Source organism: Anastrepha obliqua, chromosome 3 (genome assembly GCF_027943255.1).
Source record: "Anastrepha obliqua isolate idAnaObli1 chromosome 3, idAnaObli1_1.0, whole genome shotgun sequence".
NCBI classification, from domain to species: domain Eukaryota; kingdom Metazoa; phylum Arthropoda; class Insecta; order Diptera; family Tephritidae; genus Anastrepha; species Anastrepha obliqua.
Window position 1 is genome coordinate 91,420,026 of NC_072894.1, and position 17,372 is coordinate 91,437,397.

General features: G+C 39.0%; 1 protein-coding gene across 1 annotated transcript; it reads right to left on the minus strand.

The window, feature by feature from the left end:
• Window positions 1-11,082: 11,082 nt before the first annotated feature.
• On the minus strand, window positions 11,083-17,119 carry LOC129240959 (translocation protein SEC63 homolog). The gene is made up of 6 exons (XM_054877040.1): window positions 16,779-17,119; window positions 15,475-16,184; window positions 14,886-15,408; window positions 14,695-14,821; window positions 11,375-11,994; window positions 11,083-11,312 (listed from the first exon to the last, which is right to left on the minus strand). The coding sequence occupies exons 1-6, from the start codon at window positions 16,900-16,902 to the stop codon at window positions 11,134-11,136; spliced, it is 2,283 nt and encodes a 760-aa protein (XP_054733015.1). The 5' UTR covers window positions 16,903-17,119; the 3' UTR covers window positions 11,083-11,133.
• Between the last annotated feature and the right edge of the window lie 253 nt (window positions 17,120-17,372).

A 17,372-nucleotide genomic window follows, 5' to 3' on the forward strand; every position in this document is an offset into this window, starting at 1 on the left:
CCCTCGCTTACGCGTTTGGGGTCCGTCGCAGTTTACTATGGTTTCTACAGCCCGACATTTCCCAATCACAGTTCCTTAACCAGAATATGTAGTGACTTGAAATAATTAAGTACCCTTACTGCAATCATCCTGTCTTCCCGTCTTTATTAGTGTTCTTCACACTATTATATTCGCCCTCTATCTACAGCTTCTATGACTAACATTTCACCTGTACCACAGCCACCTTCCGCATTAGCCCATATAACTGCTTCAGGTTTTTGTGCACTGCGCTCATACCCGGTACTGAGAAGTATCTCTCTATTTTGACACGACAAAACTCTTTCGCCCAAATCCAAGTTAACGCCATGCACCAGCATAAAATCCTCACCAAATCTTACTTCATCCATGATTTCAGCCAGTAAAAATGTGTGAACTACTGACAAAGCTCGAATAGTGACTTTGCAAACTACCTCTAGCCTCTTAGAGCTGTTTCGTTTTAGTGTAATTGCTGCTGTATATCGGGAGCGCCATTCTCATTGTTAATTTACACGACCCAGAATCTCGGATTTAAAATGTTATGACTGCGGTAAGACTGAACGTCACGCAATTGTAGTATACTACACAGCCAACCGAAGACGAGCTCAGCTGGAAGGCAGCAAAACACGCTGCAGAGAAACCATCTCGAGCATGGTAAAGGGGAAGAACATGATCAGAGTGATTTACTATCTCGGCGGCTTGATGATATAGATTGTAAGAATTGTCCCGAGATCGAGAACACCGAGCGGATAGTTAACATTAGATGAATGCACTTGCAACCGCGATAAGAAGAATTCAATTGAATGATACGGATTTGGGAAAATCATGGAAGCGACAAACGCTGGAGAAAAAAAAACTAAAACTGAAATAGCGATAGAAAGTCCTGTGGCGAGCGCATATGAGGTGAAGTGGAACAGCCCTAAAACTATTCATGGAGTTCTACAGCGCGTATGGGAAAGCAAAGGAAGAAATCATTCGCGTAATCTGATTATATCCTAAATCAAGAATTATATCCGTGTTAGAGGAATGCCGCAATGGGCCAAGCGGAGGTCATCTCGGTATCTCTAAGACGCTGGAGAAGATCAAGCAATAATTTTACTGAGTAAATTGCAGATAATCAGTTGCCAAATGGCTACGAAACTGCGTACAGTGTAGGGCAAAAGGTCCAAAGGAGAGAAGTCGTGGAAGATTACAGCAATACAACACGGGTTCACCATTTTTAGGGATGTGAATGGTCCGTTTCCAACAAATATGTGCTCATTGTTTTGGATTACTTTAGTAAGGAGCCATAAGTGTATGCTCTACCAAAGCAAGAGGCCAAAACTGCTGAGCTTTTTGTACAGAACTGAGAAACAAAATTGTGAGGGCACTTCGGGTTCTGCACGATCATTTCACATATAATATAATAACACGCTTGCCCAATCAGCCGTTGTTCAGATACCAGCGAAGCAATATGGGCGGAAACTCTGTTGATTTTGTTCGTATATAACTAAAACAATCTTATCGTCATCCGAAATCTGCATGATAATTTCACACATATTCACACACTCGTCCAACCAGTCGTTATTTGGATGGCAACGAAGTGGCATTGTGTTGATTTTTTTTCGTATTTCACTAACACAATCTATATTTTTTTGTACACATATCCCCTGTTATGTCAGCCTATCAGATGATTCTGTCAAATTCGCTGAGAGTCGGATAACGGTCTGTTATTGGCCACACCTTCTCAAAACTTCGAAAACGAGTACAATTCGTTCGAGATAAAATAAAGGCCAGATGTGGTCTAAGGGCGAACTCAGTTAGATTTGCGGAAGGGGTGTTCTATAATTCTCACCATATAAAATTGTTAGTAGAATAAGTCATGCGCTATATCGTGTTCAACGACTTGGTGGGCAGTGAAGGCAACGAAGGCACTGTAGCTTCAACAAATGGATGTGAAATTATTAAAAATGAATTTTATTCTATTTAACACCTCTGAAAAGTTCAAGGAACGTTTTGGCTAAGATTTTTACTAAAAATCAGTTCTGTTCATTAAATGGCCAATTTTTGTAAAAGTTTTTCTCTCCTCATGTAATTTAACAATCAGCAAACCTTATTCTTCAATGATATGTTTTATTGTAAAGAACTTCAAAAACTGTAGCAAACTAAAAACTTTAATGCTTTGATGCGCATATTGACTGTGCGCTTTAAATATAACGGAAACCTGTCCCATCATATTTATATACGATTATTCGTTTGGACATAAATTCTGTTGTTTAATTTTTTCCCCTTGAATGTAGATATAATTTTGTATATGTGATTAAATTGAGTATAGAATAAATAAATGAAAAACATGCTTTTTCCCAAATAAAATTAATCTAACGTTTCGAAAATCTGTTTTAAAGTTGAATGTTGAGTATAAACGGTTGAGACACTGTTTAAATTATCAAAGAAAATTTTTGTATAGGGTGATCAATTAAGAAGAGTTTTTTTCATTTGCGTTTTTTTTACAGATCGCTCGCGAGTTGTGGCAAACTGTCATCGTGGATTTGTTGAACAGCGTTTGGCATTTCATCATGGAAAGACTCACACCGCAACAACGTCTACAAATTGTTCAACTGTATTATGAAAATCAGCGTTCTGTGACAAATGTTTTTCGTGCGCTTAGACCGCATTATGGTCAACATAATGGCCTGCCTTAAACACTATTCGACATAACTACCATCAACAAATTTGAATCCGAATATTCATTGGTGGATAATTCTCGACCGAATAGACCACGTCCAGCAAGAAGCATTGAGAATATAGCGGTTATAGTGTTATTCACGACATACCAGTCGAAATGCTGGAACGAGTGATTGAAAATTGGACCTTCAGAATGGACCACCTTAAGCGTAGTTGCGGCCAACATTTGAATGAAGTCATATTCAAAAAGTAAATGTCAAAGAATGTCCTTTCAAATGATAAATAAAGGTTTTGAACATAATTTACATTTTTGTTTTTTTTTAACTATTGAAAAAAGCACCTCATGATTGATCACCCTATAGAAAAGACCATTATTTACGTATTCCCCTTCATCTATATATGCAAAATAAGTATCGAACATCAGAAAAGTATCAGCTTAGCATTTGCCTGTGGGTTGCGAACGTTTATATGTAAGTGCTGCAATACGCCGTTTTTATTGGACCTCTTCTTTTCTAGATGAAGCAACTGGTATAAATGAACATATGTCGGCAATGCGGGAAGAGAGCTGCCTTAAATTACATGCGTTGGTAGGCAATGCGTCTAATGAGCTATAGCCATAGTCGCTAGCGGCGTATCTTAAACAATAGCTTTGTTGTTGTCGAACAAGCCAAGTATGGCAGCACTGTAATTATAATATTAACAAATCTCAAAATTAGAATAAATACAAAAAAGAGCCATTATACAAAAAAAAGAGGTTGTCTGTAAAGTCGGTTTACTGACGATAGTTTAACGTGATAACGTCATAAGAAAATACTAATTGAATGGTTGCATTTTTCAAAAGAAAATTTTAATTTTGTTTGTTTGATAGATATTTTGTATGGATATAGAGAATGAGTTAACATTAACATAACATAATATACAACATCACATAACATAACATAACATAACATAGCATAACATAACATAACATACCATAACATAACATAACATAACATAACATACCATAACAACATAATCACGTCAAAAAATAATAATAACATTAAAACAACAGGTATTATTAACAAACTTGGTTTTATTTTAAATTCTTCAAGTAAATCAAATTAATAATAATCAATAAGAAGGCATATGCAAATACAAATACGTGAATTTATATATGTACATATGCGCATATACATACACATACACGCTCACTTAAGTAGCGCTTTCGCTTGCAGTTCATTCAAGGTAACGGCAATGAGCAAGGTAACGACATATGAGCAAGGTAACGGCAATGAGCAAGGTAACACTAATGAGCAAGGTAACGGCAATGAGTAAAGTAACGACACATTTTTTCGTGCGTGCAGCCTGTTAAATCGAATTATAAGACGTTATCACGTCAAAAAAAAACGTAAAAGAATATTCTGATATAATTCTAGAGAAAAAGCTTGGACAGAGGTCTGTGAAGCAGTTGTTCGCGATTTGAATAAGCTGGTGGCCACGATGAATTGAAACATGGTATGATAAAAGACTGTATGTGGGGTGACACATGTACAGTATGTCTCATAATTCTTTTCACAATTGTGCATTCATATTTTACAGTGTCATTATTTTCTTAATAGATTAGGTTATGGCTTATTACTTTGAATTCCTGTTTTTTGTAGCAGAACATTTTGCTAATACCTTCTATTTGATCCTGTAAACAAATTTTTTTATTTGTACGCGCAATATGCAACGAAAATCAAAATGCGTCATATTTTACGTTGTCACAAATTTGTTTACACAACTCGCTGAAATATAAAGAAACGCTAAACACTTAAGTATACTAGGTTTTTTTGAAGTGAAAACTTCTTTAGAATCGTTGGGAGTGATTTGGGAAAAAGTGAAACGAAAAAAGCGACCAATTTGGCTACGAAGCGTTATATTATATGTTGATATAAACGTAGCGACGAACTAAATAAAAATAACTTTTATTTTTTCTTTTTCTTGTGATTCGAACCAAGAATTTTGGATCGGAAGCTCACATTGCTAGTCGCTCGGCTACCGCGTCATGCTGTAGGTGCTGGCCTAAAAGTTATTTAGTTACGAAGCGTTATATTATATGTTGATATAAACGTAGCGACGAACTAAATAACTTTTAGGCCAGCGCCGACAGCATGGCGCGGTAGCCGAGCGACTAGCAATGTGAGCTTCCGATCCAAAATCCTTGGTTCGAATCACAAGAAAAAAATTTTTTTTAAACAGATATTTTATTTTATTTTATGATATGTTTATGAGGAGCTTTTTTTCATGGCAGAAATACACTCGGTGTTTTGCCATTGCCTGCTGAGGGGTGAGCGCTATTAGAAAAATAGTTTTCCTTAATTTTGGTGTTTTCACCGAGATTCGAACTGACGTTCTCTCTGTGAATTCTGAATAGTAGTCACGCACCAACCCATTCGGCTACGGCGTTTGTTTAATTTTACTGATGTAAAAATGAGGGAAAATATTTGAATAAAGTTTGCTTACTGTTTACACATTTTCCAAAGGTGACGGAGAAGCAAAAAAAAGTCGATTTTCAAACAAATACGAGTGCATATGTGTAATTGTGTTAGAGTTTCGGTCACGCCCCAGCAAAACCTGCGTGCATATGTGTTTGTAACATTCAAAAAAATGTAATTGTGTTAGAGTTTCGGTCACGCAGGTTTTGCTGGGGACGCTCATAACAGCAACCGCGTGTGTATTTTTATATTCGTAAATATTTTCATTTTTAAATATTTACCGCAATTATGCCGAAAAACAATGCAGAAAAGTGTCGTGAATATCGACAGAAAAAAAAATCAATAAATAGCATCACGGAATTCATTCACGAAAATTTAATAAAGTATACACCAGAAGTATCGCGGATACTTAGAAAAGATTAGGATAAAGTTCCAATGATTTTAAGTGGCGATTTTAACGTAAATTTTGCATTAGACACAGCGGTTCCTTCAATTGACTTTCTCAATACAACATTCAATTTAAAAATGTGTAACAATCGCACTGAATCGACAACACGATCAAAAACAACCATTGACGCGGTATTTCAAAGACATGTTGACAACATCGAAACCAAAGCATTTGTATCATATTTTAGCTATCATAAGCCACTCGTATCATTTGTTGAAATTGAAAACATTGAGGATGAATAATAATAAAATGAAGAAAATAAAATATGAACTTTATAGCAATATTATAATGAACCTATAATTATCCCGCCCCTAATGCTGCTTTCGTCTCATTCTCTCTCAGTTTGTCTTACGGAAGGTTTCACTTCTATCCCGTCTAACCGTTAGACTGGTATTTTTTTTGGGTAGCTACTGCACTTAGCGTTGATGGGTTAGGTAGTTACAGGTGGCTCATACTCTTCATTATATCGCATCAATAAAAAAAGCTTTGCCAAAAACCGGGGTTATCGTATAAGTGAAAATAGTATACAATTGGTTGATACCATAAAGGTAAATCAGCAAATCATTATAATCGTTATTTTGCTCTAACTCGCGTTTCGCACTCAGTGGACAAAAATAAACCTATTTAGACATTTTACGTAACTATTTCAAATAAAGTGTGCAAAAACTTGGACTCACTGATCCATAAAATCAAAATAAATTTTTATGTATAAATGCATTCAATCATCAATTAAAGTACAACTCAAATATATTACTAATAATAAAGCTTAAAATATAATAAATGGTAAACAATACGGTGAGATACATTAGTCGCAATCAGATTAAGTTTTGATTTTAGAGTCTCTCGTGAGTTAGAGAAGATGTCTAAATTTTTACATAATTGGTTATGCTGCCTGACAACGAGTAAGCGGTTCATTACGGCAAAAATGGGCCTTGTAAAAGGTAAATTGTAAATTACACCAAGAATTTGAAAAAGGAAGTGACAAAAAGGTGTCTAACAAACAAAAACAACTTAATACAGTGCAACATTTATTTGATCTTTTATTTTGTTGAAATGTGAAAAGAATTTGAGACAGTATCGAATATAACACCTTTTTTTAATTGTTTTTTTCTAAATGACGTACTTTCTTTATAAATGACGGAAATATAATAAATAATGTTATAAATATAAATAAATATGTATGTACATTAATTTCGAAATTCACTCTTTCCTTGTCAAATATTTTCAAATGAAAAGATTTACGAGGCAAACTGTATAGTATACTCCGCACGCTGTCCATATATTTCTGTACGCGGCTGTTATATTAGTTGAATATAAAATATCCGTGGGGCGATTGCAATTACCAGACGATTTATTATGCCTACACATGGTGAAAAGATTTTTAAGGTGTACTACGTGTCGTACCGTTATTCGGCTCTGAGCGAATTAGACAGATGTGCCGATGCCATTTGGAATGTGTTTCACAGCATTGACTGTCATAGTTTTTATCGTATGTCAGTACCACAAGCTAAATTTTGTGAAACACAGGTGACGTGAATCCAATTTTTTTTCACGATACCTAACGAGCAAACCTGTTCTATGTTATCGGAATGACTCGGGTTTTTCCCGACCAAGGTCTGCCGGCCCAGTAAACTAGCCCTGTCTAGTGAACAGCGTATCACCCCACCCCTTACGTCACAGGAGCAACACCTCGCAAAAGTCTTGCTCCAAATACTTCTCTACTAGTCCATCCCCTTCCCTCCTGCTCCAACCCCAGTGCAGGGACAAACCAGCAGCTTTTGGTCCCACGCACAGTCTGTTCCGTGTGTCAGATCAGAATACCTCGGAACCTGGCATGAGTCCAATGCAATTTTTGCAATGGCTGGTGCCACTTTCGGAGTGCCGGCCTGCGCACCACCCGTGAGTGGACAACTGACTACGTTGCCCCTGCTGCAGAGCTCCGCAACCGCCCGACGTGGCGCGGCCGCCCACCACCATCAGGCCGCAACAACTACAGCGGAATGCACAGCAGGCCCAACGTAGGCAACCTCACGCGTCCCTCACCTCCCGCGTTACTACAACCTTACCAAGAAGCTTTAAGCTTCTTCAATATAACTGCAACGGACTCACAAGTAAGGTCGGACAGGCGATGCCGAACTCGAAATTTATAATATTTACATACCCCCTATCACCTGCTGCCCGGCAGGATATCACCGATTGGTTGTAGGTGACTTCAATGCGCATCACGATTTTTGGCATTCAAGCCTGCTAAGAGATCGTAGGAGACTACTATTGGCAGAGCAGGTAGACGATTCGACATTCAGCACTGTGAACGACGACGCCCCCACCAGGGTAGTGGGCAATTGCAGTACCTCGCCTGACATAACAATAGCGCTGGTCTGATAAATAGCATAACGTGACGACCTTGCAGCAGACCACTTGCCCATTATCTTCTCGATTGAGAGACCTGTCGACTTTGTTTCCGCGGATCACCGATCCTATTTTAACTTCAAAAAAGCTAATTGGGCCGGCTTCGCGGAATTCACCGAAGACACCTTCGCCGTTCTTCCCATCCCCACTGATGTGCGCGCAGGCGAACGCGCATTCCGCAAGGTGCTCACAGCTGCTGCGGCTTGCTTCATCCCTGCTGGAAGGCTCAAGGACATTCGTCCTAACCTCCCAGCCGAAGCAGCCAGTTTAGCAAACGAGCGTGACCACCTACGCCAGGTCGTTCCCGGGGATCCCCGCATAAGGCATCTCAATTTGGAGATCCGGCAACTGGTAAATCAACATAAGCGGACCAAATGGGTTGAGTATCTGACGACCTGTAATTTCACCACTGGTGTGCGTAAGCTCTGGTCCACCGTTAGGTCCCTGTCGAACCCGACGAAGCACAACGACAAGGCGGCTATCACCTTCAACGGTTGCACTTCGTCGGACCCAAAGAGATGTTGAAGCACCTGGGACGATTGGAAGTAGGATATCTCACAAGGGTCTTGAATTTGTCCTTGACCACTCTCATCATCCCTGTCAAGTGGAAAGAAGGGAAAATGGTTCCACTACTGTAACCTGGGAAACTCGCTAACCAAGGGGAATCTTATCCTCCGATAACTCAGCTTTCCCCAATAGTGAAGACACCACTTTTCACGAAACACGTGGCCCTAGTCCCACATCAGCACGGTTTCCGACGAGTGCATAGCACCACCCTTGCACTCACCGCCATAAACGTCCAAATAAGCCGCGGGCTTAACCAAACCCGCCCCTGCGAGAGGGCTGTCCTAGTAACGTTGGACCTATCGAAGGCATTCGACACAGTCAGCCATTCCACGCTACTAGATGATATTTGTCAGCCAATACTCCCGCCAGGGCTTAAGAGGTGGTCCGCAAACTACCTGAGCGGTCGTCACTCGTCAGTGATTTTTCGAGACCAAACATCAAAGCAGAGGAAGATTAAGCAAGGTGCACAGCAGGGTGGTGTCCTTTCACCCTTGCTGTTCAACTTCTACATTTCGAAACTCCCCAAACCACTAGAGGGAATCTCTCTGGTCTCATACGCTGACGACTGCAGGATAATGGCATCGGGCATTAACATCGATTGCCTGTGCTCCAAAGTGAACAACTACCTCACCGACATTGCTCGCTTTTTCACTGCGAGGAATCTACAACTTTCCCCACTAAGTTCTCGCCGACCCTCTTTACCACCTGGACAAAGGAGGTCAAACTGCCTCTCAAGGTAAAAGTCGATGACACACCAATCCCGACAGTAAACAATCCCAAATTTTTGGGTGTGACCTTCGACAGTGTGCTCTCCTTCTCTGCGCACACTACAGCTATTGCCACTAAGGTCCAAAATCGCAACAAGGTCCCCAAATCGCTTGCTGGCAGCACTTGAGGCAAAGACAAAGAATTATCACTATCGACATTTAAGGCAATAAGCCGACCGGTTCTAAACTATGCTGCGCCTGTCTGGTCGCCTGGAACCAGCGACACGCAGTGGATAAAGCTACAGAAATGCCAAAATACTGCCATTCGGCAGCGACCGGTTGCCTCCTGATGTCCCCAATACAACACCTTCACAATGAGGCACAGATTCTCCCTGTAATGGGGCACAACAAACTGCTCAGAAAGTTCCTGTTAGGGCGCTACCGCAGGTTTCACACTCACACCTGCTTGAGCCAGAGCCACTTCCTAGGCACGTCAGCAGACACCTTTTAAACCACGCCGACGAGATTCAGGACAAAACTAACAGAAATCCACTGGGCCAGACCGTGTTTAGACAGACATTCACCGGGAGACAGTCACCACCTCCTTAAGCTCCCGTCCTGTGATTGTCGTAATCGGAGTCCAACCACCACCTATAGTAGATGAAGAGCTCCAGCTTCCCCGTGAGACACGCGTAACACTGGCACAATTACGTTCTGGATACTGTAGCACAGAAACATGTCCGGCATGTGAAGGCACCCCGCACGACACCAACCACCTTTTCACATTCCCTTTAAAACCTACTCATCTAACACCCCCCTCCCTCTGGACCCAACCTGTCTAAACAGCATGCTTCCTGGGCCTACCTTTAGATGAGCCAGACGAAGACGACCGGCGATACACCTTACGGAGCTTCTATTACTGTTAAAACAACAACAACAAAATCAAACCTGTTAATCTATCATCCTTGGGTCAGTTGAATGCTCTCTCACCACACAGTGTTGCCAAACAATATATTTTTAAATCATTAACAAAATAAACTTCTGCAAATTTAATTTTTATTAAAATAATTTAAAAGCGATGTTTAATAATGTTAATTTTAGATAAATTAACTATTTACATTTATTGTTTTTGGCTTTGGTTTATTATACAATGAGAAAATATAATTGATAACGCGGATGTGTGTAAAAGTATGTATATAAACATATGAATGGCAACATTGTGTCGATACAAGCAAACCGATGTATTTTGTAAACATGTAAACAAACAAAAGCATCTGTTTTTTATGTCGCCACACGGGCATAAGTTTTACTCAATTCTGTACATCTTACTTCAAACAGATACGGCGTACGTCCACGTCGGTGATTGTGAGACCCAACCACCAACTCGACTATCTATTACGCAACTACAGCCCAACCTGAACAAACACTGGCAAACTAAAGTCTTTAATGTGTGGGGGGACCTTTAGCTAGAACTTTGTACCAAACGTCACAGGTGTTATGGTTTTCAGCTTTAGAACGTGATATTTTATAAAAAGTAACAATGCCGTAATTATTGAAGCACGCACACACCCATTCTCTTTCACAATTTATTTTGGTTTTCTCGCACACATTTTTAATTCAAATATGTATCTATGTATTTTTTGCTAAAAACCATAGCAATTATATGCTCTTAAAAATGTATTCTTAATAATATTTTATTTGTGTTAGGTTGAAAAATGCACACCCGCAGTTCCTCAATTTCCATATTTTCAATCAATCCAAAGCCTATTAGGGTGTGAGGAATTTGAAAGCCAAGAATAAAAAATGAACTAAACTATTGTAGTCATTATATAATTTTTATATTTCAGACGCTAGCATTATAATGTTTCTATTCGGTACCCTCGTCCTCTGAACTGTCAGTCGTGAAATCGCTGGAGTTGTCATGCTGTTCATGGTTTTCGGGCTCTGATTCACTAAGGTCCCATTGTGGGTGATCTGTAGGTGGGACAGGCGCTTTCTTAACGTCCAGTTTCAACTCTTGCTGTTGGTCCATGCCCAGATAAGAATCTAAAGTAAAATGTACACGTATGTTGATATATTACATATATACATATACCCATCACCCTCACCTGATCTTAAACAGACTGTAAATGTATATAGGCCTGGCCAACGCGGTGCAGTAAATTTCAACTGTATTTCTTCCTTATCCACAAGACTAGTGACATGGTAGGGTGCCGTGAGAAGCGATCGTGATTTGCGATCACAGATATACGTCCACCAGTATTCTTGTTTTTCTTCAGGGAAGTAGGGACAGTGTACTGTGTGAGATATGCGCGATTTACCTTCCAATTTTTCACGCTTATTAAGTTTGGCTTGCAATCTTTCCCAAGCCTCATCGTCATCATCATCATCATATGCCTCACTCTTATTGTTATGTGGTTTGTCACTGTCAGACTCGTCGCCGGATAAGTCTTTCTCGTCCAAATCGCTGGCGTCTGCATCGGAGTCTGAATCTTCGTTTTGTTCTTGACCCTCCGCATTTGCAGAAGACGTAGAAATAGCAGTTTTGCTCTGTTGTGCCGCGTTTGTAGGTGGTGCTTTGCGCTTTTGATTATTCCCCGATTTCTTACCACCCTTGCCACCTTTCCCCTTACGTTGCTTACCCCAGGCAGATGGTTTCTTAACGGGTAGTGTAGCAGCAGCCGAAGTCTCTTCTTCATCACCACCACCCATTGCTTCTTCATCATCCCTATATGAGAAGATATCATTTATTTAATATTATGGAAGGTATCAAAGATAAACAGTATAATAAAAGCCTTAATCCATGTTGTCTAGCAGAAATATTTCAATGAATTATGATTGAAAGCAAGAGCTACAACGTGAAAGAAACAAGATTTGTACGTTCTATTAAGAGTAATGCAGCTCAAGAATGTGTAAGCATATCTTCTTATTCCTGTGAGTCCATACTCTTATTGATACTACTTTGAATCCGTAGCAACATATTAACGTCATCGTACAAATCATAGATGAGCAATATGGTATGACCCCTTGTTGTTATTTTAGCAGCTAATTACACACTATGTGGAGCGGTTAGATCATAAATTGTTGGCGTCAACGTGGCCCCAGAAATGCTGTTATAACTGTGTGGAACTAGAGACAGGAAGTTGAATATCTTCTTCTTCAAAAGGCGAGATTTTATGAAGGTGGTAATGAACCCTCGGTCACTCTTTTTCAAGGCCTATCTGCATTCCATTAATGTACAGTCTGTCTAATGGAAGCGTGACCGAAATTCAAACTTAGAGTTATAAAATAAATTTAAATGTTGCTAAATAGGAGTATTCTTTTCGCAATGCGTATTGTGCATTTTTTTAGTTTTGTGAGAAATTTAGAAAGCGTATGTTGTTTTTACGAAATAAGTTCCGCGTACAGAAACGATTTGAAGCTTAAAGCTCTAAAAATTTCACGTGCATTTGCAGCAAAATATTTGAAGTTGAATGCTTTCGCAAATAAATGTCTTTCCCGGACGAGGTCCCAAACAAATTCCTCTCCAAAGCAAGATTAGAAGATCATTGAATTGTTTGTGACATAGCCGAACATATGGTCGCGAGAAGCTGACGCAGTTTTAAGGAAAAGTGGTGTTAATGTATCCAAAGATACGATTCGAGGACGTTTACGTGCAGAAGACCTCAAATTCGGGAGCATATAGCTGAATACGTCGGTCCTGGCGCACTGCTGATCTACAACTCCAATGAACTCTTAAACATCCAGTTATGGTTCATGTTATTCTCTATACATATACGGGGAATGCTGCTGAAGTGACAGTGCTTGGGCGGATATAAGCCCGTGTCGTTCCTTTTGCGTAGAACCGACTGTCGTGGGAACGAGTTAAGGTTCATGTTTGGGGCGGCTTCTCCGAAAAAGGATTTGACCGTTCATTTATGTGTACCGCAGCTGCGAAGATGTTTGGAAAAACTAGTCAGACTTGGATTTTAAAAGAAGACAACGAACCTAAGCATGGTAGCCGAAGATGTGTAGAGTGCAAACACCAAAATGGGATTGAAATGTTGGATTGGCCTTCACAGTCGCCTGATGCCAAACCTCTTGAAAATGTTTTGGCAGTTAAGCTGTAACTCGAATGAAAACAAATATGAAAGGCCAAACAGTTATCAAGGCAAATTTGGTTGATTTGGAGCCGATTACCTCCACAATTTGCGAAGAAGTTAACACAAAGTATGACTCGAAGATATGAAGCCATTATAGCGACTTATAGGTACTATTATAGCGACTACACATTTTATTGAATATGGTTTATAGCGTATAGTAGAAATTATATGCCAATATAATGCCGCTTTTTATAGTGAAATTGGTCAAATGGTTTATAGGGAATACATTTTGCAGTGAAGGCTGCTGACGTGAGAGTTCTTGGCGATATACAAATCCGGGTCATTCTGTTAAAGTAGGACTGACTGCCGTGAAGACGTCAATAAATCGTTGTTATTGCTGTTGTCGCAGGGTTTACAAACCCTGCTCAAAGTTGGTGGCCAGCAGTCGCCGTCATCAATAACATATAACGGTGGGCAACAGGTTGTTTCGATAGGATGGGACCATAGGGAAGCAAGTGCTGTTTGCGTTGTAGTGGGTATGTTTTCTATAAATATTATATTTCCTTTGATAATTGCGATATTGGGGGTAATTTACCATTGAAAACGACAAATAGAAAAATTAAGCAATCATGTAAACAAAATTGTTATGCCGATTTAAAAGACATTGGCGTAACACTGGCTGAATTTTCGACAATTAGAACTTTAAACTTTTGCCGAAATTGCCAGAAATTTACACCACGTTGAAGTTAAGTTTATGTAACTTTATCCTCCTCCTGGCAATACAGTGCCTTCTGACAAACGGACCAAGTATGCACTTCGGGTCTGGGATTGAGGTAAACATTGTGAAATCGCTGAATTAACAACCGTTCGTGGGAAAAACTGCGATACATTTCGGCGCGATGTAGTAGAAACTTAAAAAAAAATCCTGAAAATTTTTGACTGGCTGCCGTGGGAATAGCAAGACCAGAAATACCATATTTTAGGATGTTTCCACATTACATCAATACCAATAATTTAGTGCCAGAATGTAACTGTGAAAACATTTTTCTCACATTTTTTTGAGCCAGAAGCATGTATGTGCAATTTTTACAATTTTGAATTGCTGGATTGACTTCATTAACATTTGGATGTTTGTTATGCCAAAATCCAGAATACTGTGCGTACAAGGAAAGCACAAATAATTGTTTATATCAGAAATCCAACCTTCTAATACTTATTTTTAAACACTTATGTTTCTGGCATACGAGACCCGATATGTATAAGTAAAGTATAGTAAGTAGTTATGTCAAAATAAGAATTAACAAGATCACATAATAACTAGTAAGATAACCTTAATATGCACTTACTTGATGCCTTGCTTTTCTGGTACTTTAGCGTCCCCAAATAATGTCTTCATGTCCTTGCGCACTAGCGTTACAGTAACAGTCACTATTGCGCCAGCTGTTACAACATTTGTATTCTCATCATCAATTACTACAATGAATGTAATGTAATTTTTAATTAAAATCATAAGAAAATTTTATATAATTTCATTTACCTTCACAACGAATGGAGAAATCAATCAGTGGCAACTTCCCCAAAACTTTCATAACATTTTCATACTCAAAATCAGAGAGGCTTTTTAACAGTTGTCTGCTTTCATCGGGTTTCAGTTGAGCGAACTGTTGCAAATTCTTGATGTGCCGTTTTTTATTTATATAATATAGATGCTGATCTTCTGTGAGGTGAGGTAATTGAAGTAAGGGGGATTTGAATTCCCACAGACCTTGTATAATCATAGGAGATAGTTTCATACAATTCTCTATGGTCTCGATGCTGGGAAGACGTGGCACACGCCTGGCATATGCTAACATTACCAATTGATGAACGCAGGAAACCATTTCTTGAATTAGGTATGGACACTTTTTTACAATAAATTGTCGATCTTTCTCCAGTGTATCTCCATTGAGAGCAATGCGTGAAAGGTGAGCGTGCAATATGGCACGCGCTTTAATTGAATACATTCGACATAGGGGGTGTTCCTTGCATTTCTCATTCAGATTAGGAAGCTGACGAATAAGCTAGTTGAAGAAAAATTGTATTTATTAATCTAAATGCTTGAAACAGGTATATAAATTAATACTTACTGCTGGAACTTCTTCGTTGTCCGATTGTCGCTCGACAACCTGAGAGTTATGTCGTTTATCAAACTCTAAGCTAGCAGCTAAAATCATAAGTGCACGCTTCAGCAACATGTGTGGAGTTTTATGTATGAAATAGAAATACATTTGCGAGGTATCTAAAAGCACTTTGTCGCCAGAAAAACGTATTGAACGATACCACCACATGCCCACAACAGAGGGCAGTGCCACCATAAAGATCAAACCGTAGAGGCCTAGTACCCAGACCGAATTTTCTTTTTCAACGATCCATGAAGGTAATGCTATACCAAAGGACATTGCACCTGGCCCATCTGGATTACCATATTTCTCATAATTTTGTTTGGCTGTTTCGTCGGTGAGTGCTTGATATGCTTTGCGTAGCATCATGAACGATTTCTCATCACCAGTAGGTTTATCTGGATGCAGTACTCGCGACAATTCACGGTACGTTTTTTTAATTTCTTCCATAGATGCTGTAGGTGGCAACTGTAGAATTTCGAATGGATCAAAACTGGCCATTTCATAATCGAACTGAGATACGCGATAAGCAAGTAAAACGAGGAGTGACCAACCAAATACTAAGCATAGTTTAACGAGGAATGATTTCAGCACACGGTATGGCTCTGCTGCTGCCAAGATAACTTTCTTCTTTATGCAGTCTGAACATTGGCATTCTTCTTTCAGTTTATTAGGATCTATAGGGGGAAAAAGTTTAAGTTGCACTTATCTTTCCAATTTATATGACTTAAAACTTATTTAATTTTTGCTAAATTTAAATTTAACATTGTTGAAGGTTGTATTATAAATAATATGACAAATTATTTAAAATATGCGATACATTTCAGTACGAGTAGAATATGTACTACAAGAGACAATTTCAACAATTATACAGTGATCTTTTAAAAACGTTTAACGTAACCGTTGTTGTGTGAAAACTTGGAAAGAATAATTGTTACGGATTTTTCTCTCCTCCGCGGGGCACATACAATCTATGTTAATTGCTAATTGTCATCTTGAATCTGGCAGTCACTTGAAGTCATAACAAGCTTTTCATGCACTGACGCCGTCGTATCGTATGTTGTTGCTAATATGCGTTACTTTCACCACAATACGACTTTCAGTGGTTCTTAATAGAACGTGTCGACTGTAATTATGGCTATGCATTTCCGTTGAACTCGTGGATGGCTTAAACTTTTTACCTCTGTTGATTTACTCACACAACTTCCATATCTCAAAAGGAAGATGCAAGGGGAATATTTCAATTGAGACTACGACTTACTATTACTCACCTTCTTTCTTCTTACGTGGCCAATAATAAATTGTGGTTGGTACAAGTATTAAAGCCAGGAAAGATAATAAAAAATAATAAAATGTTCCGCCGCTTTCATCGTATTGAAACTTTTGCCCCGCCATGTTGACTCAGAACTTTTTCGCCTTCTCTGGTTTCACAAATGTCTTCCAATGCCTCTTGAAATGAACACACGTGAATTCTGTATCCTCCACGAAGACGGGGCAATGATTTTATTTTAAGACTTATTAAATTTTTTAGTCAAAATTAAAAAGAAAGTGGAAAGATTTTGCGTCGTGAACAAAACACCAATCTTCATTTCGTTGTCTACTGACACGTCTGTCTCTTTACATGTCAAAAGAACTGTCATTAATAAAAAAAGGCGACATCTGTTGATCTAAAACCAATGCTGCAATTTGGACACTGGCATCAAATTAAGTTAGTACAAAGCGTTTTTATTTATTTTTATTGTTTGACTTGGACGCTATATGTATTGGAATTTTTTACGAAGTAGGCATTATATTCATTTTTACTCGAGTCAATTCATTTAATATGTGAGCAAATTTGTGCTGGAGTGTAAAAAATACTCATAAAA

What these genes read in the sequence shown, in the direction of transcription:
- LOC129240959 (XM_054877040.1), bottom strand. Translation starts at nt 16,902, where the DNA reads ATGGCGGGGCAAAAGTTTCAATACGATGAAAGCGGCGGAACATTTTAT. An exon ending in GCCACGTAAGAAGAAAGAAG is followed by an intron (nt 16,185 to 16,778) that starts GTGAGTAATAGT and finishes TTCCCCCTATAG; the next exon opens with ATCCTAATAAACTGAAAGAA. An exon ending in CCAGAAAAGCAAGGCATCAA is followed by an intron (nt 11,995 to 14,694) that starts GTAAGTGCATAT and finishes CTTCTCATATAG; the next exon opens with GGATGATGAAGAAGCAATGG.